This window comes from Agaricus bisporus (genome assembly GCF_000300575.1).
Source record: "Agaricus bisporus var. bisporus H97 unplaced genomic scaffold AGABI2scaffold_11, whole genome shotgun sequence".
NCBI lineage: Eukaryota > Fungi > Basidiomycota > Agaricomycetes > Agaricales > Agaricaceae > Agaricus > Agaricus bisporus.
Window position 1 is genome coordinate 360,548 of NW_006267346.1, and position 27,989 is coordinate 388,536.

The window sequence follows — 27,989 nt, forward strand, 5'->3', positions numbered from 1 at the left end:
CAACTCGTCGAAAAACAGTGATAAAATTCATTCTGAGCGGGCCAAAAGACTTCAGATGTTCGCAAGAGTAAGATGATTAGTTAGAATTAAATAACAAGTTTTCTTTCCAAGCAATATCAGCATGCCAACCTCCTTTGAGAAGACCATAAGCTCACCTAAACACGCAACCCGACTACCATGGTTAATCCAGGCTCCTATTTCTTCTCCCCCTTCTCCTTCTCCTTCTTCTCCTTCTTCTTTCCCTTCTCAGGAGCACCAGGTTCACCACCGGTCATGCTGGCCATGTCCTCGTACCAGTTCACGTCATCCAGCGACCCTCCCATGCCCATGTCCATACCCATACCCATACCAGTCAAATCTACCATATCTTCCTTCACTTTCGACTTGATCTCGGCCTCCTTTTTGCCCTTCTCTCCCGTTGCTTCTTCCACTACAACAGTCTCCTTTACTTCAACTTCCTTCATTCCCACTTGGCCAACACCCATAGGAGACCCAGTCCCAAATTTCCTATTGAACCTACCCATCCTTCCAGTCGTCCCATTCTCCTCTTCCAATCCTCCCCTCAAATCACTAATCCACATCCCAGTATTCCAAATCGGATTATTAGTCGTATCTCTCGTCAACCTAATCAAAGATCTCGGAGAAGTAGTCCATTGAACAAACGAAGTTCCATCTGAACGAATGACAGTCTGAGGGAACTTTGGTATTATTGGGTTGGGTAGGACGGGGAGACGACGTTTCCAGACGTGTGTACGGCCGTATGAGGATGTTGATGCGGAACGACAGTGACAAGGAAGTCTGCTAGTGGTGGAGGTGCTTTTTGAAGAGGAGAGGATACGTGGACCTGCCGAGGTCAGGTTTTGCATTTTCGGAGGCAGGAAAGCGCGTTTCGGAACACTCGGCTAACAGAAATTTCGAAGCGTTGTTTGGCTACAGGCACTCAATTAAACAATGATCCCTCTAAGTACAACATTAACACAACGTACAGAACGAAAGCAAGTAACGACGGCAAAGGGCAAAAAAGGTATAACAACATGGGGCCCTCGATTAATATTTAAACATGGTTCGCAATAAATCAGATCCCCTAGATTCAAAGCCTCAAAGCTAAAGCACGCCCCCAACTCGATCCTCTATGAGTTTTGCCACAATAGGTCCATAAACAGGTATCTCGTTCCCTTGGAATCCCTCGGGATAAGCAACATCAGGTTTGTCGGGATGCGTACGGTATCTAATTGCACATAGCTTAATTAGAACCCAAATGACACGCCGGATAATGAGAGTAACTTACGTATCGTTCCAGACTGCATAATGTACCATTCCAAGTGATCGTGTTGTCCATTGATAATCATGTGCGAACCCTCCAGGATAGAATAACTCGATTACTGTTGAAACCCGCGACGGTTTCATCCATACGAGGGATGTCAGACCATTTCCATGGACGCCCAACATAAACTAACTCAAATTATTAAAAAAGCTTTAGCGACGACCGAAAAGACTCACAGTAGTCTTCGCTGCGGCCCTGACCTGTTCATCCTTCGTCATCTTCTCCGCTTGCAGCACGTGCAATTCCCACTTCTTCTTCATCTCACCCACCTTCTCTTCTTCATTCCTCCTCTTCACCAACGCTTCCAACTCTTTCACCAAGACATCATGATCCTCCGGTATGAGTCTGCGTCTACTGCTTTGTCGTGAAATGTAGGTGATAACGACTGTCTCCGGCATCGGTAAAAACTTTTGAGCTTCACTTCCCATACCATCCAAAATTTCATCCTTCCCTCCCCCAACACCAGGAATAAAAATATCGTGCGTCGGAAGTTGGATCTCATCAAGTCTCCTCTCTTGCGCCGACATTCCAGCAAACTCCCAAACCGCATTCCTCACAGGCTCCCACCATCCACCTATATGTCTTCCCCTAAGTTTACCCAACTTCTTCATACCCTCCCAAGCCTCCGATGCTGTCCTCTGAGTTAACGAACCGCAAACTCGGCCCCTATGCGATGCACTACGATCCGTAAACAGTACAACAGGAAATCGCCAAACGCGAGTACCATCATTTGTTGCGATGATTCGGTCGTTCCAATCTTGTTGATGTTCAATTGTCATAGAAGGATATGCAGCACGAATGAAATAAGAATTGAATCCTGGAACATCTCTCCATCCTTCGGCGTTCGAATGTGCGAATATCGCACGATCAATATGTGGTGGTATAGGATGATGATTCGAAAACCCGAGTTGTTGTGCTATCAACTCCGATGTCGTAGTTTCAGGTGGGAAAAATGCTCCATGCCAGAAAGCTTGCACGCCAAAGAATAACTCTGCGACGAGGTGGTAATAATGATGTAGAAATTGAGGAGGATCATTAAACAGAAGCTAGAATTTAGGATGCATCAACTCCTCTTATAAAATTAGAGGAAATTTCAATGGCATACCGTGTTTCCCTCAACAGTCCATACTCTATTCGTCTCGCCTCGATCAAGATCTCCTCCCCATCTCTCAAGCGCGTCGTTAGGAGTTATAAAATCCATGTTTTCTTTCGTCGGTTCTCGTGCAGCCATGTTTTCAGCGGTATTCTCTGCTGGCAACCCCGTACTCGTCATTAATCGGAATTCAGGAAACGTGTCGGGACTTGATGTGAGGATATATAAAGTACCATTAGACATGTACAAATTCTTGAAAAGAGTCCAACCAGGAGCATGGGCTATGATGGACGTATGCGGGAACTCTCGATTATCCCTTTCGCGTGCCGCTTTTTCGAGAGCCGCGTCTGGTGTAGGAATTGGAATCGCGGTCTCCGTCACTGTTTTTGTTAGAATAGTCCTAGTTGTGATGGCGGCCTGACGGTGTTCGACCGGGTTATTGACTCGGGCATCAATGAGGATGGGTTTGTCGGAAGGGGGTTCACGGAAGAACAAAGTCCATAGATGCATAGAAAAGGCACCAAGAAGGATGAGAAAGGCATCTCGCCGTGTAAGTGAATGTCTGAACATGAAAGAGTGGTGTTACAGACGCCGGGAAAAGGAGAATAAGTAAAAAGTGCGTGTGAGCGATGGAAGAAGTGCGGAACACAGGTCCTGTCTTTTTATGGAATCAATTAACAAACACAATACAATCCCGTCGTCGCGTCGCACCCTGTTTTAGTATCCGATGCCCATGTTCAACGGCTATTACAGCCTGCCACAGCTCGCGGCTCGAGTCATTTTCACTAAAGCTTTGGCACAACTAAACTTACTCGAACAGTGGTACATCCGAGTCTATAAATACATCGATCGATTGGCCCTTGTGATGACGGACTTCTCAAAGCATCTCACATCACATTCGTATACAGCGAAGTTCCAATCGATCATCATGCATCAAGTAATAGCACACTTTGCGAGCGTCTTCCGAGAGCTTCTTGCAACGGCGAGGAACCCCCGCTTTCCCCACTTTTTCCCCACCTTCCCCAACAAAACTGACATGAGTTTGAGTCTTTGACGGACCTGATGTGGGTTTGACGGGGCTTGACGCATTCTACATATGTTGACACTTCTCTTGTTCCGCCCCGCGCAGTGATGAGCAAGCCAGTGATGGGCCAGCCAGCCATTGATGGCTGGCTACTGGCGATCACTGACTGGCCAGCAAAGCCAGCTGGCTGATGGCTAATGGCTAGTGCAGCTCGTCCACACGTATTATAGTTCTCATCTTCGCAAGCACATATGTTCCTGTCATGAACTGATTCACAAGACCTCAGTTAAAATTAACTTAACTTAAAGTGACTTATCGAGTGATGAAAAACACAAAAATTGAGGTTGATGGGAAAAATAAGTTATCTTTGAATGATAAGATGTTCATCTACGAAAAGTCAGCGGTCGACCTGAGGTTGAACCGCCATACGAATAATGATACGGCGGCGAGAGTAAACAAAGCCTGATGCGCTTTCGTGATCATGATTGCTGCCACTTGATCCAATAATAACCCTCACGTGTCACTTTGGACTTTGCTCCCCAACCCTAATGAGCTCCCCGCCAACAGCGACAGAAGCATCCCCAGCGCTCCTCCCGCTCCTCTTCCCTTATATCCTCTCCACCCTCCACAAAGCCACCCACCTCACTCTCCTCCTCTACAAAAACCTCTTCACCTTCCTAACCTTCCTCTCCAAAACAACCCTCCTCTCACCTCTCTCCTACATCCTCGCCCCCCTCCTCACATTCACTTCCATCGTATTCTCACTCACATTTCGCGTCCCTTATTCTTTCGTTTCATGGTTCCTCGACGCGGTATTCCCGTTATACGTGTTTTGTGGTGTGGCATGTATCGTGGGTGGTTTGTTGGGATACTGTGGAAGGCTGATCAGTCGCAATATGATCAAAGCTGTGACTGAAGAGTATACAGAGGTGTATACTAGTGAGGATATGAAGAAAGAGGAAGACGTAGTCGAGCGGAGTGCGAAGAGACGAAAAGTTGACAGGGATTCTGGGAGGATCAAGTTTGAGGACCTTTGACTGCCGGTAAGATACGCTAGCTTCTATTCACTTTTACCTTATTAACGATTTCTATAGCTAGATTATTTTTATGACTCTTTGATGACGATAACGACTTGTTCTTATTCTTCGCAATGTTCTGCCTCGCATACATTCAAATCAACGTAATTCATTTATTTCATTTCCGTCTCATGGCAAAGTTATTAGTATGGCTTACAAGCAAACGCAATTCACGATTAAATCCTTCATTCAAAGTTGCTTTCACAGGCGATTCAGCGCGCATCGGCGACAAACCGTCAATCTGCAATCCCTGCACATCTAGTCGTCCCTCATCAGTATGTTGTTCAAGCGCATTCAATAACGCCAACTTACCTTCAAAAATACCGGCATATATGATCCACATTCCTCACACTCTCCAGGCCCCTGTCCCTTCCACCTATGTCCCGGATAACAATCATGATTCACCCTCAAATTCTGCGCAAACTCCTCCACCTGTCTCCTCCACTGAACCGGTGCCTCACGTTGCGCTTGAGCCCCCAAATCTCTCTCCATCCTCGCTTCCGCAGTCGCATATAGTCTTCTCTCCTCCCACTGTTCACATCCACACGTCTTCCATTTCGCCGCACATTCATAACAAAATTCGAAACCACAATAACAGGTCATATGGTTACACCCGATACTCAATTCGATAATCCTTTCGCAGCGAGGACAGGTTTGCCAACCTTGAGTACGCGCGAGATCTTTGACTTCTTGAACTGCTTGATTATGTTTACAGATATCGTTAGGATGAGCCGGTCGACGACACTCGACACAAGTCTCAACACGACATCTTTCGCAACGCAATTTCGCCTGGGAAGGAGTATACCATAAGACCGGTTGTTGACGTTTCGCTTCATCCGCATTACCCAAAAAAGCTGAACAGGTTGAAATGGTACAATAAACGCGTGCGTTTGCTGGTGTACCAAATTCTTTGACTTTGGCTTGGAAAGTGGCGAGCAGAGCGGATGAAAGAACATGGGTGAGGGATGCGGTGGGAATAGTTGTCCTGCAGCATCGGACGGGGAATAGACTTTCGTCTGTTGTGGCTGCGCGTACGAGTTGGGCGATGCAAGCGGCGCAATAGTGATGGTCGCATGGCGCCTTTAAGGATGCTCTTCCAGGCGGGATTCTATCGTCGCAACTGACGCATTGAGGACTTGTAAAGGGTAAGTAATCTTTCAAATGTGCCTATTTCGGGAATGGACTCACCGCTCGACAGGTTTGGAGATAGAGTTAGAGGAACCTAGCAAAAATGATGATGTCGAAGGTCCAAAGGAGACTACTTTGCTTTTCCTAGAACCAACAGGTCGCGTTAACTGTTCGGAATCAAAACATATTAGACTTGCCCTTTGTCGAAATTTCCTCCGGGTGCCTCTTTCAATTTTGGTGAAAGCGCTTCCAACATATCGCTCGACCTAAAAAAATAAAAACGATTTAGAAAAACAAAATAATGTTCTGTAACCCAAGAGTCGATTTACATGAACGAGTTATCCCCAGGAACAATAGCATATCCATCCATCGCACGCTGTTCATCTGTCAACCGAGGCAACTGCATTCCTTGATTCAAAGCAACAGCAGCTTCACGATCTTGTTGAGCAACTCTCTCACTCAACACCAACTCTTGAATTAATTCCCTATCCAAACACAAAGCATCTTGCATCCTCCTCGCAATCCTCGTATCTCTCATTTCATTCAGCATACCCTCAAGTTGTTCAGACTGTATTTGTAAAGCATATTCTGCATCGCTCAAAGAAGATCCTTGAGGAGATTTTCCTTTACGAGCGTTTAAGGCGGTTTGGAGATCTGAGTAGAAGATTTCTGCTATGAGGATAGATGTTTCGAGATCAATATTATCATCATCATCATTATCATTGGGAATGGAATCGAAAAACGTATGGGTGTCGGATGAGGTATCCAATGCACTGCTAGTGCTGTCGATCGGGGAGGGGGATCGAACTTCAAAACTCCTAGAGCCAGTGATCGTCGATGTCGAGCTTGACGACATTGACGAATCTGACCGGGCATAGGGGTTGCGCGAGTTCAGGAAGGAGTACATGGGATACCACAAAGCTTCCTTCTCCGTGTGGGAGAGGGGACGAGGGGGGGAGGGTGATGAGAAGGAAGGAAACCCGAGGAAAGTTCGATAAAGTGTCTCAGGAGGTATTTATACTTACTGAGAAATGTGGTAAGAAGCCGTTTGAGTATTTGAATCGGCGAATCGGCGAATCGCGTTGCTGCGGATCTTTGACAACTCGGGGAATCTGTTGAGGAAGGTAACAAATCCAGACAAATCGAATTCAAAAGAAAATGAAAGAACAAACGAGAACTACTTGCTACGTAATAATACTACTCACAGTGTACATATTATTGCCCTCATGCTAGAATCCCAGCACTATAAGTAAAGTCCCGTCCACACCTCGTACACAACACATGATCGCATCCACTAACCTTCTCAATCACGAACCTACACCCCGGACATCTACTCCACCCATACTGCGTTTGAATCCTCTTTGCTTGAGAATCATCCGCATGGGTACCACAATCCACACCTATATGAATCAATTCCTTACAATCCAAACAAATCCGAACTCTGCACGCATCATTCGGACAATTGATATATCCTACCCTTTTGACGATGGAAGTAATTCGGTCTGGGTTGATGAACTTTTTACAGTTCTCTTGAGGACAATAAATTCTTTGATCGTGTGGCGTTTCTGCTTCTTTGAGTTTCTCTTTTAATTCTGTGCGAAGATATACAGTGACGAAGCGGTTGACGTGGTGGAGAGAGATGGATGGTTTGGGATGAGGACAACAGCGGAGTAGACCCTTTGGGAAAGGTTGGCTGGTGTATATTTTGACGAGCTCTTTGGTGCAATCGGGACAATAAATGTGTCCGCAAGGCATTTGGACACGGTTTGGTGGTGAGAGATCTGTGGCGCAAACAATGCACTCAGGATCAGGCTCAGACTCAGAGTCGCTCTCAGACAAATCGGTTAATGGGCTGAGAGGACCCTCTAGGCTAGTTCGAAACCGTCAGCCGAAGAATCTTCTAGTGAAACTAACCGACCTATAAAATGATGCGTCTGATTGAACATGTCTGCCCAAAAATGGTGAGTCTTTAATTAAGATATCCATACATCTCGCGTACCTATGCGATGGCTCGCCTCGCAAGGAGGTTTCTTCATCACCAAACGTCGTCTCCGAAGCGATAATATCATTCGCAATCCGAATCACACGCCTCAACACATCCATACTCTCTTCATCAACTTCAATAGTACCCTGGCCAGACAGACTCCTCGCAAGACGCGCATCAGTCACAAGTCTCAACATGTCCTCAAGTCCTTTCAATTGTTCATGAAGCGCGATAATCTTGTCTTCATTAAATTCCAGTACTTCATCGGGGTCCGACGATTCTTGGGTGGCGGCACTGGAATCGTCGAAATTCAAAATCGCTCGTAAGGATTTGAGAGCATATTCAGCGTTGAGAATGCCATCATCTGTGTTGGTGAACGTGTAAGGATCCATATTAGCTCGGGGACGAGGCTTATGGTGAGAGACGTGTATGTGAAACACCTATTTCGAGTATGTCCTGTCCAGCATGAGGTGAAAACGTAATGTCTCTAGCAATTTTAGAGATTCCGAGACTCACGGTCGCGCACGATCCCAAGCGACACAAATGCCAATTACAGGTAAGATAACGCTATAATTAAAAGTACATCGAAACACGAATTCAAAGTAAAACTTGTAACGACAGGCTCGGAGGAGGAGGCATAAGAATTATTTAAAAATACAGAATGTCTGAAAGTGCACCTTTAACAATATTCATCCATTCCACGCATATGACCACAGAGCCCAGTTGCGCCACACTGAAAACAGAATCGATTTCCACAGTAACAGGTAATACGCCATCGCGGAGGATTTGTCCAAAGTCGATTGCACTTGTCGCAACGTGACTGCTCGTGCCTCGACAGATAGGGCCATGGCAGACCACGCAAATCCATGTAGTTACATTTCCGACCTGGGTGAACCAATTGCCTACACGTGTAGCATATGTTTGAGTAGCAAAACGGGCATTGCAAAGTCTTTTTCCAAGAAGCGAGTAGCAGTGAAGAGAGTTTTCCGATCTTGAAGAACCTTTGGCAACCACGGTTGGGGCAAAAACATCTTTTCTTCTCCGGGGTATTGTATACTTGCTCCCTCTCGTTGAGCGCGCTAATTCGGGTGTGGTGGATGGCCGGTTCTATCAGTTCGCGTCCAATGAGAACATTACAGCGGCATCGAAGGGGGTGAAGGAGTTCCGATGCGATGTAATATTCGACCAGGCGCGCCATGCACTTGGAGCAGTATTTGCATCTCCCACAAGGGGCTTGGATCACGTAGTATTTGTACCTTACATATTTGTAGCAGACTGAGCACAGTTGTTCCTCGTTTCTGCTTTCGCGAGCATTATGCCCAGCCAACGGTGACACAGAATTTCTTACTTGGGGCGAGACATTTTCGACTCTTGTTGGAGTAGGCGGAGGGCTGTAAGAAAGTTGATATTAATGCGACTAATGTGCGGACTACAAAGCAAACTTGCACACCTGGTTTCAGAAGTCGGGCCAGTATGAGCAACAGCATTAGCCTTTGGTGCCGCGGGTGCCGATTTCCTCCTTGTTCGTGAATGTGCACGAGGTGACTGCGTTTTTCCCAAGCTACGCCTAGAGCTGCTGGTCAACTATCGATTTTCTGATACATATCACGAATCTGGATACCTTCTTGTAGCATTAGCGCTTGCGCGATCGACGATATGAGCGTCCGGGGGTATAGGGGGAAGTAATTCCCTACCGTTCAAAAGACGTTAGTTTGATATCCTCAGGTCAAGTCTCAATGACTTACTGCGGCAATGTTTGGAGCCATTGAGGAATAATTCTGACCATGGACGTATTCAGTCTGATCAAGCAAAAAAAGTCCTTACTCACTGATTGTTGTACCGTGGATCAAGGCATACCGAAGGATCGACGGGATATCGCTCGTGTAGGCTCGACGACGTGAGCATCCTCTTTGTATATTCATTTGGGACCATGAGATTAAGGCCTATTGCGATAACTTGGTTCAGGACTTTGAGGTTCTGATTTCCAGAGGATGACGAAGAAGCGGTGGGTCCATCCGTGACGGTGGAGAGCAACGTCTTCATATATTCACGAGTCCGGTTATATTGCTCACTATCATACTCATAATTGTCCGAACGACTGCTTCTCCTGGTAAGGTCCCTGCTAGAGAGAAAAGTCTCCGTGTCTTCCAATATCTGTTTTGCATCAGCTATGGCCTTTTCCACGTCCTGTCTTGCATCATTTAAGACTTCTTCCTGGTTGGGTGTTCGATTCATGAGGGTTGAGGTCAAGAGGTAGAGCTGTGAAGCATGGAGTTTTTAAAGGAATAGCCCTTGCGCCGCACTTGAACTGGAAGAGGTGGTACCTTCTCGAAGAGTGCATCAGCCAACGCTACAGCATTTTAACAGCAGAAAATCGGCACATGTGGCAATGCTCGACAACATAACCATTGTGCCACAAGTTGAGAATGATTCGTTTGTGTTCTCATCCGGTTGTTTTAGGCGAAAGGAGACGAAAGGTCAACGAGGTAAGCGTCATCAGTGACAATAAGCTCATGAACATCGAATGTGACAATCAATCTTTTGTTCTATTTTTATAGTGCAAATCGCCACAAATGCATCGCGACCTTCAACTTCAAACTTGGTTTGTTCGCGTTGAAGCCCTTAAATCGATTCCGAAAAGTCAGCTTCTCCGTGATAAGATGAGAGTAGCTGCTCCGAGCTTCATCAGAAATTTCGGAGACATAGGAGATATTCAATCTTGTATCCTGCAAAGGGATTTCCTCTTTTAGATACTACATACAACTTTTTGAGCTGAGAACGCGCGCAAAACCATATGTTTCTCATCAATCAAAGCTCATCATCTACATACATTTTCAGCACCACCTGATCCTCCTCATGACCCAGAAAAGATTCTTATATGACATACATCAGTCACGGCTCTCAAAAATGTCCTAGGCTCCTCCAGTGGTTCTCGAGGAGCGAGAATATTGAGCCCAACCCCTTCCAGATCCGATTTTGGGGTTAGATTCGCCGATTTTTAGGTGGGTACAGCGGACTCGAGTGCATCGACACTCAGCTGTGGCGGCGTCAAAAATACGGCTATCTCCTAGCAAAGCACAGCCTATCCAGAATAATGATGTCTACACTGAGCTGCTTCGTCGCACTTGAAACAAATTATATTTCCACACACACAGGACATTTGCTCTGAGGGCTTACAATAATACAAAAACGAAGATAAGAAATTCCATGAACAAAACTTAATCAACCCAAGTAACTTTGTCAAGCTTCAAGTTTGCCTTGGGCGAATATTTTTCTCCAGACGCATGAGTGGCCTCCATCCTCCATTGAACAGACCTATGAACCTTAACTCCCTGCTTGTTCTGTCTCGGTATACGTCTTCCTCTGCCCAAATTAAATCCATAAGTGCTGCTCCATGTATTGTCCGACTTTTGATATCGTTGCTTTATCGGGAACAATTCCAATGCCCACCAATATGGAGCGAGTGATAGCTGATCATATATCGGCGACAGAGCATCCCGTAAATCTATCTCCTCTTCTGGCATATAATGTTCTTCAGCTGCCATTTCATGGACTAGCTTGTCATGTTCCTCGTCTGTCAGTCTGGCAGGTGGTTTTGGGTTATCTATAATCGAACCCTCTGGAACCTTTAGAGAAGAAGGACTTTTGCGTGTAGGACACCAAGTCTCCTGGTCCAAGTCGATACCGATATGTCGCAAACCTCGAGCGGAGAATAGGATGCCAGTCTCAGTTTCGAACGCTTGCCGTATCATCCACCGTAGTGGGATACGGGCCAAATTAGGACGGATCCCATTCGTCACTAGGTTGGTTCTTAATTCAATGGCATCAATACCTTACGAACCACCAAACGCACCTGAACCTCCCCCAACGTCTGATCATTGAGTATTTTGATGAGATGCATGCGTCCAAGGAGACTACTATAAAGACTTACCGCAATGACACCCAGCGAACCAAACCTAGGAAAAATGAGGCTCAGTTAAGGGAGGTATGGAAAGAAAGTTGAACGAGTACTGACTTCTTCAACATCCGAGGGTTTTTCGTATATATCACTATACTCTCTTTCAAACCGCCTTTGAGTCATTTTTCCATTCTTCTTCTCTCGGCCAACACTAGGGTGATGACCATGCTGTGTGTTCGCATCTTCTTCATTGTTGGCAGCCGAAACCACGTCTGATTTTGCAAGTGATAATTCCTTGCGACTTGGCGCGTTCCAGCCATTTTGTTTGAACTTGGCTCGTCTTTCGTCTAGTGCGATTGCGTGACGGAACACTCGGACGCAAGTGTTGGACGTCGTGAATGGTAGCCGGCGGGGGAAAAGGCCAACTGAATTGACAGTGTCCCTAATCATAACGCTCGTCAGTCTACTTACATCGGAGACAGATTGAATATGTACCAAACACCAAGAAAATAGATGTCGACATGACAAGAAAAGGCTGCTTTGAAAGCGTTGGATTGTTTCCATCCTAGAGCATCGGTTCGAGTATACATTTTATATGCGAAAGGCACCTGTTGATGATTGCAGGCCGGAAGGAGGCCAACTTTGTGAATCATGCCTGCCAGACTGTCATAACAGTTAATAGGTTAATCACTATCCGATATCCGTCACCCTCACCAGCGCGCAGTATATGCACCACGAGAAAAGCCGAAGATACAGATTTTATCTCCGGATTTATCTTGAGTCGCGTGTCAGGAGCGAGGAGGGGTTGAAAAGTGATACACTCACAGTTCTGCATCAAGAACTCGTATCCACCTTGAAGCTTGTCTCAGAGAATGCCAAACAGGCTTTGCCAATCCACGTACCCATGATATGAGCATCGAGGTTCCAAGCGATCATCTCGTCCAAAGTCTGTTGAGAAAATCGTCTTTTGACCGAATACCAGAGGAAAACGATCACGAACCTTGGAAATCTTAGCCATGAGTGGAGTCGCAATTTGAGGGACCGTATAAGTCCCAATTCCAGCCTACAACCATCAGTATAAGACACATCGAACTAGTTTTCGAGCGAGGCCATACTTGATAGTACACCATCTGGTTGTCTGGATCATCTTTCTTCAGAATACTAAAAAGCTCGACTATATTCGAATTCTAGAAATAGTTCAGTCTCGGCGCCGTAGTTAGATGCTCTTAAATACTTACATCATTATCGAACCTACGCAACTTCATCAGCTCGTCGCCTTTTTTAGCCAAAGAGGATACCTACTGATCACCCGTTCCATCAAAACACAAAACCAACGTCCTGTTCTTGCGTTTTTCGGGCACAAAGATATTGGGAATGCGATGATCTCCAGAGGGCTGCGTAGTCGGTGGCAAGGGACCAACCTCCGGTAACCCTTCCAGGGGCGCTCCTTTCCCAGTCGTGAATCCAGATCCAGCGCCTCCGCTCAAGGTAGCAGTCTCAGAGGGAACGAATGATATTGATGTAGGTGAGCGGGTATGATGGGTATCAGGGACTTCATTGGGACCGTCCTCTACAGGCAAGATCGAGTTTTGTTGGTCGGCCATTTCCTATAAGCTGGGAAGCCGAGAGGATGGACGAGGGAAGTGAAGGATGGAGACGCAGGTACGTTCAAGAAGGCATAACATATATAGAAGCAAAATGGCAGGACGAATGAAGACTATACTTAATTGTGACAAAGGGTGGGTTCTCTATCAGCATTCGCTCATCAAAGATGCCGATTTGCTCGGCTAGAATGGGTCTTCGTATGTCACAACTGAGGAGCTCGACGAGGTAATACGTATGACCGGTCAGATAGAAGCACCGAAGAACGGGGACTTCGATAGTTATGCATTTATGTCTTGAACCGGCCCTTCGACGAGCGGCGGAGGGGGGTTCTGTTCGGCTGGGAAGGCAGTTGGGTAAAGTTGACATGAAGAACACTCCGTCAATTTCCGACAACAAACAGTCAGCTGATCCAAGCCATCCCGCCACGCGCCACCAATATAATTTAGCCTTACCTTCCTCTCATCCCTGCAAACGAGATTCAGTCCAGGATCTTCATATTGGCCAGAAGAAGCATCTATGCAACAACTATGCTCTTCGGGCTCCTTGCACCAGCTGTATCTATGGCACCGGTTATCATCTGGTGTTTACCGAGTTTACACAAGAGGCTGGGCAGGCCACTGCGCTTCTTGGTTCTTTTCCACATGTGTTCACGCCACTTCATTTTGCAGTTAACCCTTTACCGAACTACTAAGCGTAGACATTGTCCATGTCCTATTGATATTCCAAGTTGTTTGCCCACCGGTGACAGCGTACTCGGACTCAGAGGTTCCACCGTGCGGTATTATAACATGTCCGAGGAGTCGACAATGACATCCAGCATGCCCGGTGAAAGCCAAATATTTCTTATAATGAATCTTCCACCAATCGCGGCTTCTGGTGCATTACACAACAAGTCAGCCTGTCACTAGGTCACTCTTGGAAATGCTGCGCAAGAACTATACACGCTAAACTTAGACTAGGGTCTCACGCGAATTGAGTTCTAACTTCGAAGTTTTCGTAGATTAGGCGCGTTGGCTGAAAGGCGTCCCGGCGCGTATTAAGCGTTGAGTTTGAGTTCGGCGACTTTTAGGTGGCCGGGCCAGCGGACTAGAGGCGGTGGCGCTATCAGTCCACAATGCAAAGAACGTTAGATCATACTCAAAAGTGCGTCCAGCCACACACTGGCATTCAAAGTTTGAAACTCATAACCACCGAAATATGGATTTTCATAATTAAAAATACAGATATCTGCTGGGAAGGACGGCATAGTTATGACTATCCAGAATAACGATGTCTACACTGAGCCGTTTCATCGCACTTGAAACAAACAATATTTCCACACACACAAGATATTTGCCAAGCGTTACTATTCGGAGGCGGTCGATAGATGAAACCATAGCATTTGCCACATTTCCTCCATCCTCGCTTCTTCCTTGTTTCGAATGACGGGTTCTGATCCTGGTTATCCGGGCCACACTCTTTTTTTGAGTCCAAATGGGCCAAATCCCGACACTTGAAGCATATGCGTGATTTGCAATAGGGACATTCGACATAAGACTTTGATAACACCGGGCCACGACCAGTAATGGCTGCGAAGCAGGACGATAGACAAGTCGGTGACGAGGGCTTGTTTACCTGGAAATATTGTCCACATCCAGGCTTCGGGCAGTAAAATTGTCTCTCGTTAACATTATGTTCTTTCTCCCTCAGGAGGAATGAAGCTAAAATCGGGGTGTCGGAGAGGATAGGTCGTAGGAGCTCGCCTGTAATAATGCTGTCGCCACATTTGCATCGAAGGGGATGAGAGGATCTATACACGTATCTATTAGCCATGTCGTAAACGCATCTGAGGCAGTATTTGCATTCGCCACAACGTGCTTGGAGGTGAATGTGCTGAATGTTCGCATATACTTCTCTAGTCCGACAGCCTGAGCATACTTCGACTCCTCTCCCTCTTTCAAGTTCTCGAACATTCAATCCGGATGGGACTTTTCTCTCTCTGTCCTTGGGAGACAGTCCAACATCAGAAGATGTCCTAGTCATATTTGGGATGAACATAAAGTTGACCTGAGTCGATAGACATACCGGGTTCTGCGAAGCGTTGAGCCACCATAAATTATATATTTTAAAATTAAGTCAATCCGTAGGAGTGTGGATGTATGATTGAGACACTCACCGACTGCGATGTCGTGGAACTGATTTACTACGGCGGTGATCAGAGTGTTTCCTGGTTGTTACCATGTTTGAGTCATTAAAAAAATCGTCGGGAGAAAAATCTCGGTTACAAACCTGTGTCTTTTCTTCTTGTCACGATGTCGGACTTCAGCTTCAGACTCCATAGAAGCCAGAAGATAGAAATGCAGCTGTACCGCGTGCAGATCTGGGAAAGTCCTAGGTGAACAGCTCTTGAATCACGCGGGATCAAGTATAATCTCATCTCAATTTATAGTCAGAAGTAACGGGTGCTGTTTATAGCAGAAGAGCTTGTGCACGGGTTTAAGCAGTCCTAACAACGTCGTTATTACGCCACATTGAACTCGAGGACATTACCAACCAAAATGGCCGACTTCGTGTTGGTGACGTCGAGCACAATCACTTTTGTGTCCCAGTGCTCTCTAGTACTTGGTCTCCACGTCGCCACAATTTTCATCGAGATTATCATGCTAATATCATGGAGGGCTGCTGCTCGAGTTTCTCGCTCAGCTCATCTCATGGATCACCGGATGCAAGTTAGCATGACCGCGCCATAATGAGGTGAAGTTGAACCTCTGCAGGCTGATTGAACATGCAAAAACTTGTCCCGCAGCCGGATGGAAGCCTAATAATAACAAGATGGACAACGTTGTACACACCGCCACAAATGCTTCGTGACCTTCACCCTCCTATTTGTTTGGTTCTGATCATCTCTACGAGAAGACTTATGATGTTGTTACGTGGTAGGACAATAGTATGATATACGGACGAATGGCTACACTTAGCTTCATCGTTTATTTCAAGGGTGCTAGAGAGCTAATGAACAACATCATCATCAGTTATGCGCATTACGCCCCTCAACAAAGCCATAAAGAAATCCTCATCAAATCAGATTTCATGATATGATATATCTGTCAATCGTTCGCGTTAACGATGATCATGATGCTGCCAGCAGATCGGATTCCTTGTCAATTGAAACAACGCTCGACTACGGAAGCACTACAACTGTCATTATCATCATTCTTAAAGATCAACTTGGTACCCATCTTCGCTATCAGCGTGCCTTGATCCATTATGAGCCTGAGCGAAACCGACCATTACATTCCCATAGACGCAAAACCCCACTTGTAACATAATGCTATAGATGAACTTGAAGTACATTGAAATGAGCAGTCTGGATAAAAAGCGAAGTATAAGTACCTGATCATAAGTAGTAGTATAAAAAAAGAAACAAATCCCTGAAAGAACGAGATAAAAGTATCGTCATGAGTATCCAGAAGCTCTACGTCCACATCCACAAAAGCTAGACCATCTTATCCTCCGAGGTTTCGTCCCATGATGAGCCTTAGTATAGTAAGCCGATCTATTTCTGTGACTCAAATAACGGTAATCGTTAAGTCTAGCATCACTGCTTTTCTCAGTAAATGAAATGGTTGGAAAGGAAAAGGAAAAGAATAACCTGGTCACGTATGCACTTCTGGTGGCTTGGACGGTTCCGTCGCTGTCGAAACGTTGATGCGTATGTCTCTGATCATGTGTGGACCTCGAGGGTGTGCTAGTTTGTGGAGAAGAGGGTGGAGTATGCGTTATTCGGATACGATGCCTCGAAACCTGATTTAAGTGTCTTTTAATAATTTGATATATGTATTGCTTCAATACCTTGGTATTTCATTCGCGTTTAATAGAGGAGTATGATCATATGGTTCAAACAAGTGCCTGTGGAATGAAACTCTCAGGCTCGGATGTGACCTCTCGCTCGAGATCCTAATGACTTCTTACCGCGGTAATGAATTGAGCCATTGAGGGATGTTCCTATTGAATGATATACGAAGTCTTCCGTTCAGCCTACCATCAAGTCAAGTTGAAGATAGTTTAGTTACTCACTGATTATGGTATCGTCTATCATATGGAGTTGAAGGATCACGAGAATACAATAGGTTAAGTTTCCCCGAATTCATCACCCTACGCGTCTCGTTACTAGGAACCATAAAATATACAGCATTCAATATAATATCCTGCAGAATCGCCAAATTCAACTCTACAGACTCCGGTGAAGGATTGCCGCCGTAGTATGATGTAGCACGATTATCAAGTTCATACTCCCGGGCTTGTAACATGACTTCCAGAGATTCGTATTTGTCGTGACATTGTTGACGGTCATAGGCATTGGCACCGACTACGTCTAGACCTCCATTACGCAAGAATTTGGTGAAGTCATCCATGATCTGTCGTGCATCACCAAAAGCTTCTTCCTCCTTACGAAGTTGAGCATTGAGATCCATGAAAAAGAGAGGTAGAAGTTGAGAACACTTGTGCCGTACGCAGAGAGGAGGAAGAGTGAGAAAAGAGCTCGGGGTAAGTAGGCTTTCTGGTGCCATGCAGGATCAAGTACTAATAATAAGGGTCTTCTTGATTTTCGTGTTACAGCTTTCTTTTTTACGCAAAAGGTTCGGACCACGGAGCGATTTTAGATTCAGTAACTGACGACATCGCGCCATGAACCAGACAAAAAATGACAGATGGGGAAATGCTCTCAACGCTTTCGAGGCGTGGTGATTGGGGCTGTACTACTTCATCCTCCACAGCAAGTTCTTCGTTCTATTTTTATCTATGGCCCCATATAATGACGATAAGGATACTGAGCGTCGCCGATTGTTACAACGTCGGGTTCGACTCTTCTTTCTTGCTCATACCTTATTGCTCATAATCGAAATTTTAGCAATGGAATTCAATTATAATTAGCTGAGTAGGAGTCATAACAACAACAACCAAAAAAACCTCCAGAAATTCATGTCCTATTTACTTATCTATCCACCCTCCTGGACATCGAACTGAAATACCACCAAAAAATCATTTTATCAACCTTTCCACACTTCTCAACAACAACAACAAAAAAAAAAATTTCACTCACCACGAGTGGCATCGTATCTATCATATTTCTCCCTAAACAACATCAACGTACATTCCCTCTGTTCTTCATTCCTATACCCCGCAATAAAGCGTTCAATATCAATCTTCGGAATACATTCATTACATCGACATCGAACACGATGAAAAGATTCATCATGAAGATATGCTTCAAGTAACCATTCAGCACATATAGAACAAAATGTATGTCCACAAGGTGCTTTTAATATTGAATTCGTCAAGTCGCGAGGATGAGTTACTGTGAGGGAGATCCCGCAGATGATGCATTGAGATGATGATGATGATGATGGGGGTTCGCTTTTTGTATAGGTTTGATGTTGATGTTGAGTGTATGGTGGTGGTTGTAAAGATGTAGTGAAATTATGAGATTGGGTAGTCTTTTGCTGAGATTGAGTGTTATCAGGAGATTCGATTGTAACGAAATCGGAATCGGTAAATGGGGATGGGCTTCTACTGGTAGGTGGTGGTGATTCGCTGCATATATCTAATAAACAAAACGTTTTTAACCAAAAGGGTTCAGCGATGATACTTACCTCCTCAATGGCGTCTTCCCCTTCTCAATATCTCCCAAACCAGATTTGTCCACTTCTTTTGCAGAACGTTCAGAATTTGAACTAACTTTAATCAAGATATCAAAAGCGCAAAGCAACTCCTTTGACACATTGTTCCCAAAGGCTTCTCTAAAAGAAAACCATAGATTGCTATGTACAAGATTCAATCAAAAACGGGGCGCAGTAACGAAAAAAAGAAAAAACTCACTCTCGGTCGACATCACTAGTGATCTTGTTCTCGCTGCGACTTAACAACGTTTTGAAAGCTTCAGAATCTTGAAGAGCGTGAAATGCAGAAAAACTGTGTGTGTGTATGTGTCGTGAAGAAAAATTCGAGAATAGGATTGTAAAAATATAATGTCTCACCTGAGATCATCTATAGTAGTATTCGAATCGTCTTGAGATTTCACAAATCCTCTTCCTCGAAATGGATTTGGCGAAGACGATATAGGATTCGAAGACCCTAAGCCAACAAGTTTATTGTGACTGAAACGCAGATTGATTTTTAACACTCTATGAATAACGAGTGAGATTTGAAACTCACGTTGACTTTGTAGGTACGGAAGGTATGGGAGGGGGGAGTGTATTGGTACTACTAGGTTGGATGGTCAGCTTTTTAAAAGTCTTTTGAAAAATGCGCAGTGAGAACCTTCTTCGTTTATCATTTCTATTTTTGCTAACAATGGCACCAGGCGAGTGCGACTCTGCCCTTGATTCAGTAGGAAGAGGGAAACAGACATCCCTGAGTGTAAGAAGGAAAAAGGAATTGGGTAGTAATTTCGGCAAAAGGAAAAAAAAATTGACTCACGACGATTCGAATTTGAGTTGAGTAGGGGAATTAGATTGGACGTTGATGCGGTGCTTTTCATATGTTGGAGGTGGGGTGTCATTTGTAGATAACAGAGAAGCCAGTATATTGTCTGCCGTGTCGATTATAAAGTTCAATAACCCCGTATTTCGGTTCTCGTTCTCATCATCCTGCTGTGATTCATCTGAAAGCGAGTTAATCAACAATACAAGAACAAAATTGATTACATACCCATCATTCGAGCAAATCGCTCATCCGTAATTTCAGCCAACATTCCTTCAAGTTCACCTATCTGAAGATCAAGTGCACATCCAATATCGACAGGATCTTCAACCTGCCAAGATGAAGTTTGTTCAAGGTTGGATTTGGCTGAGAGGACATTGTCGAGCGAGTGACGTGCGTTTGCGATGCCGGCTGATTCGGTTCGAATGGTAGTATGCTCGCGCTGATGGAGTGACATGGTTTTGGTCGAGGGGATGTTTCTGAATTCTTTGGCTGAGACCGTATGTACCCATTATGGTGTGATCGACCGTCTGTGGAGGTGTTAAGTGGGGTAGGATCATGTGGCCGCGGAAACGATAAGTGAGGTGATCGGACGTCTGAACAACAAGGGTTCATGATTCATGGGGATAGGATTTGGGATGATCCGTTTCTGACTCTCTACAAGGATAGGACGAATTACTCGTTGGTGTGGGAGCCTGTATAATTAACATGCTATGGCGACGCATGGGTGTTCTAGGAGAGGAGCTAGAAGCGACCAGGCTCTCCATGAAGAGGAGACGCTTCATTTCATCGTACACAAGGACTCCATTGCCGCTTAGCGTTGTTGGTTCGGGTAAATCATCCGCTAAATTAAGGTTCGGAATTGATCAGGATGTGACTAGTGTCACATGACTGTGACTCCCTGGCCAAACGTTGGTTTTGCGGTCCAAGAAAGAACACGATGAGGCCGACGCTCAGTCTTTTCAGAACATCGCGGTCCGCTTGGAAAGGTGAGTCGCTGGTCACAATGGTGTGTCACGCATATCTCGACGTCTGCAGGCCCGTACTTTGTCGCCTTCCCGAATCTGCGGGAGGCGTTGCTGAACCATATACCCATCAAAACCAAGGCGCGGGCGTGTACCATTCTTCCTAGTTTTGTCGGGTGAGTGTAAAGTGTGGGGTTAGAGAGGTGGTGGTTGGCTAATGGGCTTAGGGTGAAGTTTATGGTGCACAACGGCAAGGACTACCTGCCGGTGGTCGTGACACAGGACATGGTGGGCCACAAGCTAGGGGAGTTTTCGCACACAAAGAAGCGATTCGTCTACAGGTGCGTGCGTGCGGTGAGTGTGTGGGTGATGCTGACTGGGGTTGTGCAGAGCGACGAAGAACAAATAGAATACATCGTAGTAGTTAGATGGATAATAGATTTACGTCTCCTTAGTGATGGGTGCGGAGAGATCCGAGCAGCCTCTTTCTGCTCCCACCGCCTCGCCAACCAGCCATGGCCCACTTTCAGGTATCGCCTGCGTCCCTCACTCCCTCCCGTCCTGCCCCCTCTCCCCAGCCCCCCCGCCGCCCCGCAAACGACACCAGCACCGCCCTCGCAAACTCGGGCTACAACTCCTCCTTCACCACCGCCGCCGCCCCCTCTATATCCTATAATTATTCCAACGGGGGGATCGGCAGCGCACCTACCCGTGGAAATTCTTCTGATGACTTTCCTGGCTCCCAAATCATCAGGAGCGGCAGCGCTAGCATAAAGGAGGACGGCTTTGCCAGTTGGCTGTGGAAAGCCAAGTGGCTCGTCCTCAAAGAACAGACCCTGTCCATACATAGAAACGAGGCACGTTCTTCTTGTCCTTTTCCACTCCATCTTTCCCTTATCCCCCCCGTCTTTTCCCAGTCATCGCCCACACAAACCACCATCCAGCTTCGTGATATTGCCAATATCGAGCGCACAGATGTCAAGCCTTATTGCCTCTATCTCGAAACAAAGGACAAAAAGTATTGGCTCTCCCTCAAGAACGACGAAGAAGTATATGGTTGGCAGGACGACATCTATTCTCGGAGTCCCCTTATGGGGGTCAGCAATCCCACAAATTTCGTTCATCAGGTACATGTTGGCTTTGATTCCGTCACCGGCCACTTTACGGTGAGTCCTTCCTTTCCAATTTTGTCCCTTACCTTCCCTGAACCCTTATCCAGGGCCTGCCAGAACAATGGCATAAACTCTTGACAAACTCGGCTATCACCCAAGAGGATTATGCCAAAAATCCTCAAGCTGTCCTCGATGTCCTTGAATTTTATACCGATCGCCAGAAACGCGAATTGGATGAACTCGGTATGGGTGAGCTTCCATTCCGTGGAGGGATACTCATCGTTGGCTCAATTGAATCGGTCCAGGTCCTCCAGCCAGGTTCAACGCTGGTACCGGTCTCGGTGGTGCTGCAGCCAAACCGCCCGTGTTGTCCGCCATCGACAGACCAGGCGTCAAGAGACAAGACACTGCCCCTCCCGGTCTCGCATCTCTCGAATATGAGAACTTGTCTTCTGCAGCTCGAGCAGCAGCACATCATGTCAATGGATCACATGTTGCTGCTAGTCAATCTGCTAGCCCTGGTACTTCGAGATCGCCTCTGCCTTCTTTAGGTGCTTCGACCTCGTCTTCGTCGACTTCTAGCCCGGCGTCGATATCCAATGTACCACAGGCTTCGAGAGCGGCACCTGTGCCTCCTATCATTTCTGCTACGCGTCAAGCACCCGCTGTACCTGCTGGTGTCCAGAAGGATGTTGCCGCCCCTTCTCCAGATGTCCTAAGAGCGCGCACTAGAGCTCAGGGACCACCAGCGGCTAGTCAATCCACATTCCCAGTCCCCGCAAGAGAAGATTCGTTGCTCCAGAAAGAGCAGAATCAAGAACAACAGCGACAAGCCGAAATACAAAGAAAGGAGAAAGAAGACCAAGCGCGGAGAGATGAAGCTTTGAGGAGAGAAAGGGAAGAACAGAGGAGAGAAGAAATTGCGAGAGCTAGAGATGAAGAACGAAGAGCTCAACAACAACGACAGCAAGAAAGGGAAAGGGAACGAGAACGAGAACAAGAACGTCAGTTACGTGAGAGGGAGAAGGAAGAACAGCGACCACCACTTGTAGCACAGAGTAAATCGGCGCCGCAGGTGCAACCTTTACAACCAACTAAGAAAGTGCAGATTCAGGCACAGGAGAAACCGAAACCGCTTCCTACTCCTGGTGGTGGTGTCGCTGCTGCGGAAGCAGCGTTGACGAAACCGAAGGAAAAGAGGATTAGTGCGATGACGGAGGTTCAGATTATGGAGAAATTGAGATCGGTCGTGTCGGAGGATGATCCAAAGACGTTGTATAGCAAGATCAAAAAAGTCGGTCAAGGGTACGTGGTTCTTTCTAATGTTATGGGGAGATTTTTTTTTTTAAGCGTTTTATTTTCCAGTGCTTCTGGGCATGTCTATGTGGCGAAAGCGCTGGCGACGGGGAAGAAGATCGCTATTAAGGAAATGGATCTTGCGCATCAACCGAGGAAAGAATTGATTGTGAATGAGATTCTTGTGATGAAGGAATCTCAACATCCGAATATTGTCAATTTTTTGGAATCGTATCTGGTGAAGAGTACGGAACTTTGGGTTGTTATGGAGTATATGGAGGGTGGGGCGTTGACGGACATTATTGAGAATAATACCTTGGAGGAGGATCAGATTTCGAGTATTTGTTTTGAGGTATGTGTGATTTGTTTTGGATCAGTAACTGAGCTGAATGGGGTTTTTTAGACGTGTAAAGGATTGGGACATCTTCATAGTCAAAGTATTATTCATCGAGATATCAAGTCGGATAATGTTCTCTTGGATGCTCAAGGTCGCGTCAAAATCAGTGCGTTACACCTCCCTTCTCTTACCCCTCCTCCTCCCTCCCATACTTAACAAAAAACCCTACCCCATACATATATACGCATAAAAAGCCGACTTTGGATTTTGCGCGAAACTGACCGATCAAAAATCCAAACGCGCAACGATGGTGGGAACGCCGTATTGGATGGCACCAGAAGTAGTGAAACAAAAGGAATATGGAGCAAAGGTGGATATATGGTCGTTGGGGATTATGGCGATTGAGATGATTGAGAATGAGCCACCGTATTTGGATGAGGAGCCGTTGAAGGCGTTGTATTTGATTGCGACGAATGGGACGCCGACGTTGAAGAGGCCGGAGGCGTTGAGTAGGGAGTTGAAGAGTTTTTTGGCGGTGTGTTTGTGTGTGGATGTGGCGAGTAGGGCTACGGCGAATGAGTTGCTTGATGTGAGTCTTTTTTGGGTTATGGGAGGCGATTTTATTAATTTTTTTTTTAGCATGAGTTTTTGAAGAAGGCGTGTGCGTTGACGGGACTGGCTCCGTTATTACGGTTTAGGACTAACAGGCAGTCATGAAGTGGAAAAAATTTCATCCCTTTTACGTTGTTATCCCCCCTTCCTCATCGTCATCGATCGTTCTCTTTCCCTTCTCTCTCACCTCCTACATGGTCGCGATTAGCCCCACTCGAATATATCATACATAGGATATTCCCAAATTTGTTTTTGGCGTTTCCGTCGTTCCATCGTTCCTCTCTCCTTCTCTTTTTTTTTTTCGTGTTCACGCCTTCTCTAACTGTAATAATTCATCTTTCTGGAGGAGAGGGTGAACTGATGCGTGTATATCTCTTAGTTTTTACCTCTTCTTTTTAGGACTGTTAGCTGCTTAGTTGGTATTAATATACAGATATGATTTTTTTTCTTTTTCTTTTTTTCTTTCTGTCGTTAGTTCTCTTTGTCTCTTGATTCTTGTTTTTTTTTTTATTGTTATTTCCTGGTAAATGTGGTGATGATCAAATCAAACAATGGTAGAGAGGAGAATGTTCCCCCCTAGAAAGAATAGTTGGGAATTTCTTTACCACTTTCACGTTGCTACTCATGTGGTGGTTGTCAATTTTTCCTGTTATGGTGCACCGCTGATACTTGCCAAGAGATCATTGTGAATGTAATTAATGATGGGGATGATGGTTGAGGGAGTTAATGCGGCTTAATCGATGATTGAGGAACACTTTTCTTTTGAGCTGATGATCATGATCATGATCATGATATGGTCATTTAATTTCGGAAACCGACAAAAGCACTGTGCAGAATTATGAGCGAATTTTTATCGAACCGAGCTAATATATATACGAGTAGAACAGTCTTCAGCCTCGTCGCTATTTCAGACTCAATAACCTGGTCAGGCCGGATAGTGGACCGGATCACCGAGTGAGAAGCCGCCGGGTGGGAGTGGGTTCTGTCAGTGGATTGGGAGGTGCCTGGTTACGATGTGATGACTTCGGTCAATGGCGAATGCCAATTAATCTGATTAGGTACAGAGGTCGTGGGTGTGTAAGTAAAGATGTTTAATGGGGAATGCACGGCCGGTTGAGGACGATGTGCTGTGGTATGCAGCACTTGAGAGTAAGGCCTAGAGCTTCCGTTCCGTAACCGTTCCGGCTCAATGAATGTTACAATGTGTACATGTGTGTATATGTGTCACGCTATCGTAAATAAAGCAAGTGAAAAAAAAAACTATTTTGTAAATTAAAGAAGCTTAACAAGTTGAAAAGCTTCGTTTTCCTAACCCACTTACCCTCCATATTTTCGAATTCTCGAGAGAGAAACTCTCTTCTTTCTTTCCACTTCTTTCGAGATCTCTTACATATGTGCGTTGGACTATAAAAATGCAGGCTCATGCTGCGACTACTCCTGCTGTTACGGATGGTTTACGATCTTCTTCTTTTCCGGCTTTGGTGCAGTCGTCGAGTCCGTTGTTGCAGCAACAGCCACAGCAGCAGCAGCAACAGACGATGCAATGGAAAGGATTGGCGACATCGGGAGCATCATCGAGTTTGACGTCGATGGAGGTATCATCAACGCAGGGTGTTGGTGGAGGTACTAGAACGTCGCCTCGGTTGAGAGGAATGGAGATGACAGGATCGCCATCGCTTTCGTCGTCTTTTGAAGGAACTAATCCGACGATTCACCCAACGACTTCTTTCTACAATAGCGGTAATGGCAATGGCAATGGCAATTTCGAAACAGGGTCTGGGTCGTCAAGTTATACATCTGGTTAGATTTGCTCTTTTTTCTTTCTTTTATCATCGCGCAATTTTTCTTTCTTTTTGATAGGAAGCTGAAGTGAATGCGTTGCTTTTTTTACATATAGGGATTGGTTTGCCTTATAGTGGTGGAAATGGTCCTCCTGGCGGTTTCAACAACGCTTCTGCTTCTTCTCCTCCCACTTCTCCCCCCAACCCCATGGATGTTGGTAAGGCAGGTGGTGATGCTACGATTACCGGAAGGGCGGCAAACGCGAATATCAATAACAACGCGGATGTAGGGTTAGGATTAGGAATGACGATGAAACCAGCAAAGGATACTATCATCTCGGAACCGGACCAAACCCACGCGTCGGTATCACACTTACTTTCGAGAGGATATTCATTACCTTGTTCGACCGCTGCTCAAGCTTTTACTCAACTTGTCCAACCTACGGCGAGGTTTCAATTGGCTTTGGATGCTTTATTGCCTTTGTTGGATTCTCAGAGTCGTGGTGTAGAGGTAAGTGTCTACTTATCTAAAGTTGTTGGTATCGGCTGCTTGACGTTTGATATAGCTTGCACAACGGATACTGGTTTCTTTTATCCTTTATTCGTTATATGCGCCTTATCCGATTACGATCAACCCGTTTCGGACTGTTTTGCATGTGGCCTATGTGAAGGAGAGAGATAAAGCTATTGAAGTTACGCATGAGGGAGGTGTGAGTGCTAATGAGCAGTTGGTATGGGTTTTATGGAAGATTCTGAAGGGTGATGGAAATGATGTGAGTCCGTTTGCTTAGCACTCTCACTTCCTTCATGGACTAATACATCTGTTTCGCTACCTTCCTAGATCGGACCTTATTCCCCAAGCACCTTGGCGCGCTCGCCTCTACCACCTAAGCTTAGAGCTGTTAATTTAGCCCTGGATGATGAATTGTATAATAGTACCGCTGAATTGTACGTTTCAACACTTTCTTCTGTTTTTCCTTTCTGTTTTCTCACCTTCGTTTTCCTTTGACAGATATGATGTTACATATTCATATTTTCAAAAACAACAAAACAACTACAGACCTTCAAGTGCCTCTGCCAGCCTCAATAATACGAATATTCCTCCTTCCACGAATGTTATTTCAAGACTCAGTCCTATTACAAGATCACCTATTACGGTCGAGGATGATAGGCGGAATGAACGTGTAGTGCAGGGTATGCGACTGTTACTTGTGGCACGAGAAAGAACCTTGACACTCGCGGAGCAACGCGTAAGTCGCGTTTCGGATCTTTTCTCCTCGATGACTCTAATAGAGACCTTTCTTTGACCTTTAGGTCTTATTACCCCTAATCAACGACGTAACTGCTTCGCGGATCATAACTTCGCTCGACTTGACGCCGATCGTCGCACGTAACTTATCAATCGCACATCCTCTCTTCGTCGGTTTATTAAACAATGCATCGGATGATAATAGTAACATCTCACAATTCCTTGATGTCTTGCCATTCCTTCCACCATCACTTGCGAGTATGGATTTGATAGGTCGATTGTTGAGGGATCAAGCGTTTATCAAGGTACCTGGGTATTCGACTGTTGCGGATTTGGTTAGGGTGGAGGTTTTGGGAAGGTTTATTCATGAATGTATTCAGTGGTTGGAGAGAGCGGAGAGGGAGGAGAGGGAGGGATTGATTAGTGATGATAGGTTTGGGAAAGGAGTCCAAAACGTAAGTTTAATTCCTCCTTTCGATCCTTCCTGTAGTTCTTTTGACTGAGAACTCCTTTATTTTTGACGTATCAGCTCTGTCGATTCTTCAATTCCCTCATAAAGCTCCAAATTGTAGACCCATCATCAGATGTGGATTCTGCGGAAATGATGGGTTTTACACTGCGTTGTTCGCGCTTTGAAGAAGCAAATGTATTGTATCGCTTGTTCGCTTTGAGCAGGTATTGATGGTGAACAATATTTTTGGCTCGAATTCAATCACAAGTGACGTTTTCAACTTTGCTTTCTTGTTGTTTTCATATTTATGAACTTCTCTTCTCTCTTCTCTCTTCTTTTCTTTTTCCTTCTTTTTTTGGGAGACGATATCTATGCAACCCCCCCCCCCATTGTTTTATATGCATGCCGGCTCGCTGATTCGGTTCCGAGTCAAACCGAAACCACGTATGTTTCCCTTGTTTATGTATTACGTACCTTTTTGAATGATTTTCCTTTTTTTCTTTCCTTCCCGAAACATTATGTGATTCCCTTTCTCTCCGCCTCTTTCTTTCATGGTTTATTTTTATCACCTGGCACTACGTTATCGCTATGT

General features: G+C 45.5%; 12 protein-coding genes across 12 annotated transcripts; 4 read left to right on the forward strand and 8 right to left on the reverse strand.

The window, feature by feature from the left end:
* Positions 1–194: 194 nt before the first annotated feature.
* On the reverse strand, positions 195–485 carry AGABI2DRAFT_138693 (hypothetical protein; the record flags this gene model as incomplete). Its single annotated transcript, XM_006455611.1, has 1 exon — positions 195–485. One exon carries the CDS (start codon positions 483–485, stop codon positions 195–197), a length of 291 nt encoding a protein of 96 aa, XP_006455674.1.
* A 15-nt stretch (positions 486–500) lies between these two features.
* AGABI2DRAFT_60146 (hypothetical protein) lies at positions 501–794 on the reverse strand (the record flags this gene model as incomplete). Its single annotated transcript, XM_006455612.1, has 1 exon — positions 501–794. A coding segment is annotated over one exon (294 nt), but the record flags the coding sequence as incomplete, so codon positions are not given.
* A 126-nt stretch (positions 795–920) lies between these two features.
* Positions 921–2,990, reverse strand: AGABI2DRAFT_210159 (hypothetical protein). Its single transcript, XM_006455613.1, has 4 exons — positions 2,430–2,990; positions 1,501–2,370; positions 1,289–1,452; positions 921–1,228 (listed from the first exon to the last, which is right to left on the reverse strand). The coding sequence occupies exons 1-4, from the start codon at positions 2,985–2,987 to the stop codon at positions 1,105–1,107; spliced, it is 1,716 nt and encodes a 571-aa protein (XP_006455676.1). The 5' UTR covers positions 2,988–2,990; the 3' UTR covers positions 921–1,104.
* A 792-nt stretch (positions 2,991–3,782) lies between these two features.
* On the forward strand, positions 3,783–4,645 carry AGABI2DRAFT_210160 (hypothetical protein). Its single transcript, XM_006455614.1, has 2 exons — positions 3,783–4,484; positions 4,536–4,645. The coding sequence occupies exon 1, from the start codon at positions 3,990–3,992 to the stop codon at positions 4,476–4,478; it is 489 nt and encodes a 162-aa protein (XP_006455677.1). The 5' UTR covers positions 3,783–3,989; the 3' UTR covers positions 4,479–4,484; positions 4,536–4,645.
* On the reverse strand, positions 4,613–6,319 carry AGABI2DRAFT_195086 (hypothetical protein). The gene is made up of 5 exons (XM_006455615.1): positions 5,975–6,319; positions 5,843–5,911; positions 5,706–5,789; positions 4,830–5,652; positions 4,613–4,775 (listed from the first exon to the last, which is right to left on the reverse strand). The coding sequence occupies exons 1-5, from the start codon at positions 6,193–6,195 to the stop codon at positions 4,719–4,721; spliced, it is 1,254 nt and encodes a 417-aa protein (XP_006455678.1). The 5' UTR covers positions 6,196–6,319; the 3' UTR covers positions 4,613–4,718.
* A 633-nt stretch (positions 6,320–6,952) lies between these two features.
* On the reverse strand, positions 6,953–9,864 carry AGABI2DRAFT_121576 (hypothetical protein; the record flags this gene model as incomplete). Its single annotated transcript, XM_006455616.1, has 9 exons — positions 6,953–7,045; positions 7,122–7,515; positions 7,564–7,593; positions 7,645–8,039; positions 8,978–9,020; positions 9,080–9,196; positions 9,251–9,319; positions 9,375–9,407; positions 9,458–9,864. 9 exons carry the CDS (start codon positions 9,862–9,864, stop codon positions 6,953–6,955), a joined length of 1,581 nt encoding a protein of 526 aa, XP_006455679.1.
* Positions 9,865–10,724: 860 nt separating this feature from the next.
* AGABI2DRAFT_195088 (hypothetical protein) lies at positions 10,725–13,171 on the reverse strand. Its single transcript, XM_006455617.1, has 12 exons — positions 12,830–13,171; positions 12,766–12,778; positions 12,643–12,714; positions 12,528–12,590; positions 12,430–12,475; positions 12,353–12,379; positions 12,242–12,302; positions 12,023–12,190; positions 11,645–11,969; positions 11,561–11,585; positions 11,483–11,500; positions 10,725–11,428 (listed from the first exon to the last, which is right to left on the reverse strand). The coding sequence occupies exons 1-12, from the start codon at positions 13,129–13,131 to the stop codon at positions 10,848–10,850; spliced, it is 1,701 nt and encodes a 566-aa protein (XP_006455680.1). The 5' UTR covers positions 13,132–13,171; the 3' UTR covers positions 10,725–10,847.
* Positions 13,172–17,079: 3,908 nt separating this feature from the next.
* On the reverse strand, positions 17,080–17,682 carry AGABI2DRAFT_145743 (hypothetical protein; the record flags this gene model as incomplete). Its single annotated transcript, XM_006455618.1, has 2 exons — positions 17,080–17,149; positions 17,189–17,682. 2 exons carry the CDS (start codon positions 17,680–17,682, stop codon positions 17,080–17,082), a joined length of 564 nt encoding a protein of 187 aa, XP_006455681.1.
* Positions 17,683–18,682: 1,000 nt separating this feature from the next.
* AGABI2DRAFT_180624 (hypothetical protein) lies at positions 18,683–20,077 on the reverse strand (the record flags this gene model as incomplete). Its single annotated transcript, XM_006455619.1, has 7 exons — positions 19,823–20,077; positions 19,592–19,775; positions 19,328–19,378; positions 19,150–19,296; positions 18,992–19,084; positions 18,766–18,912; positions 18,683–18,716 (listed from the first exon to the last, which is right to left on the reverse strand). Exons 1-7 carry the CDS (start codon positions 20,049–20,051, stop codon positions 18,683–18,685), a joined length of 885 nt encoding a protein of 294 aa, XP_006455682.1. The 5' UTR covers positions 20,052–20,077.
* Positions 20,078–20,504: 427 nt separating this feature from the next.
* On the forward strand, positions 20,505–21,013 carry AGABI2DRAFT_138699 (mitochondrial ribosome small subunit component RPS19). Its single transcript, XM_006455620.1, has 4 exons — positions 20,505–20,583; positions 20,633–20,735; positions 20,787–20,900; positions 20,950–21,013. The coding sequence occupies exons 1-4, from the start codon at positions 20,535–20,537 to the stop codon at positions 20,966–20,968; spliced, it is 285 nt and encodes a 94-aa protein (XP_006455683.1). The 5' UTR covers positions 20,505–20,534; the 3' UTR covers positions 20,969–21,013.
* A 61-nt stretch (positions 21,014–21,074) lies between these two features.
* On the forward strand, positions 21,075–24,021 carry AGABI2DRAFT_153517 (hypothetical protein; the record flags this gene model as incomplete). The annotated part of the gene is made up of 8 exons (XM_006455621.1): positions 21,075–21,416; positions 21,477–21,725; positions 21,779–21,920; positions 21,977–22,976; positions 23,037–23,319; positions 23,371–23,470; positions 23,559–23,893; positions 23,944–24,021. The coding sequence occupies 8 exons, from the start codon at positions 21,075–21,077 to the stop codon at positions 24,019–24,021; spliced, it is 2,529 nt and encodes an 842-aa protein (XP_006455684.1).
* A 1,986-nt stretch (positions 24,022–26,007) lies between these two features.
* Positions 26,008–27,628, forward strand: AGABI2DRAFT_76625 (hypothetical protein; the record flags this gene model as incomplete). The annotated part of the gene is made up of 6 exons (XM_006455622.1): positions 26,008–26,208; positions 26,264–26,470; positions 26,539–26,645; positions 26,710–26,947; positions 27,012–27,401; positions 27,476–27,628. The coding sequence occupies 6 exons, from the start codon at positions 26,008–26,010 to the stop codon at positions 27,626–27,628; spliced, it is 1,296 nt and encodes a 431-aa protein (XP_006455685.1).
* Positions 27,629–27,989: the final 361 nt, after the last annotated feature.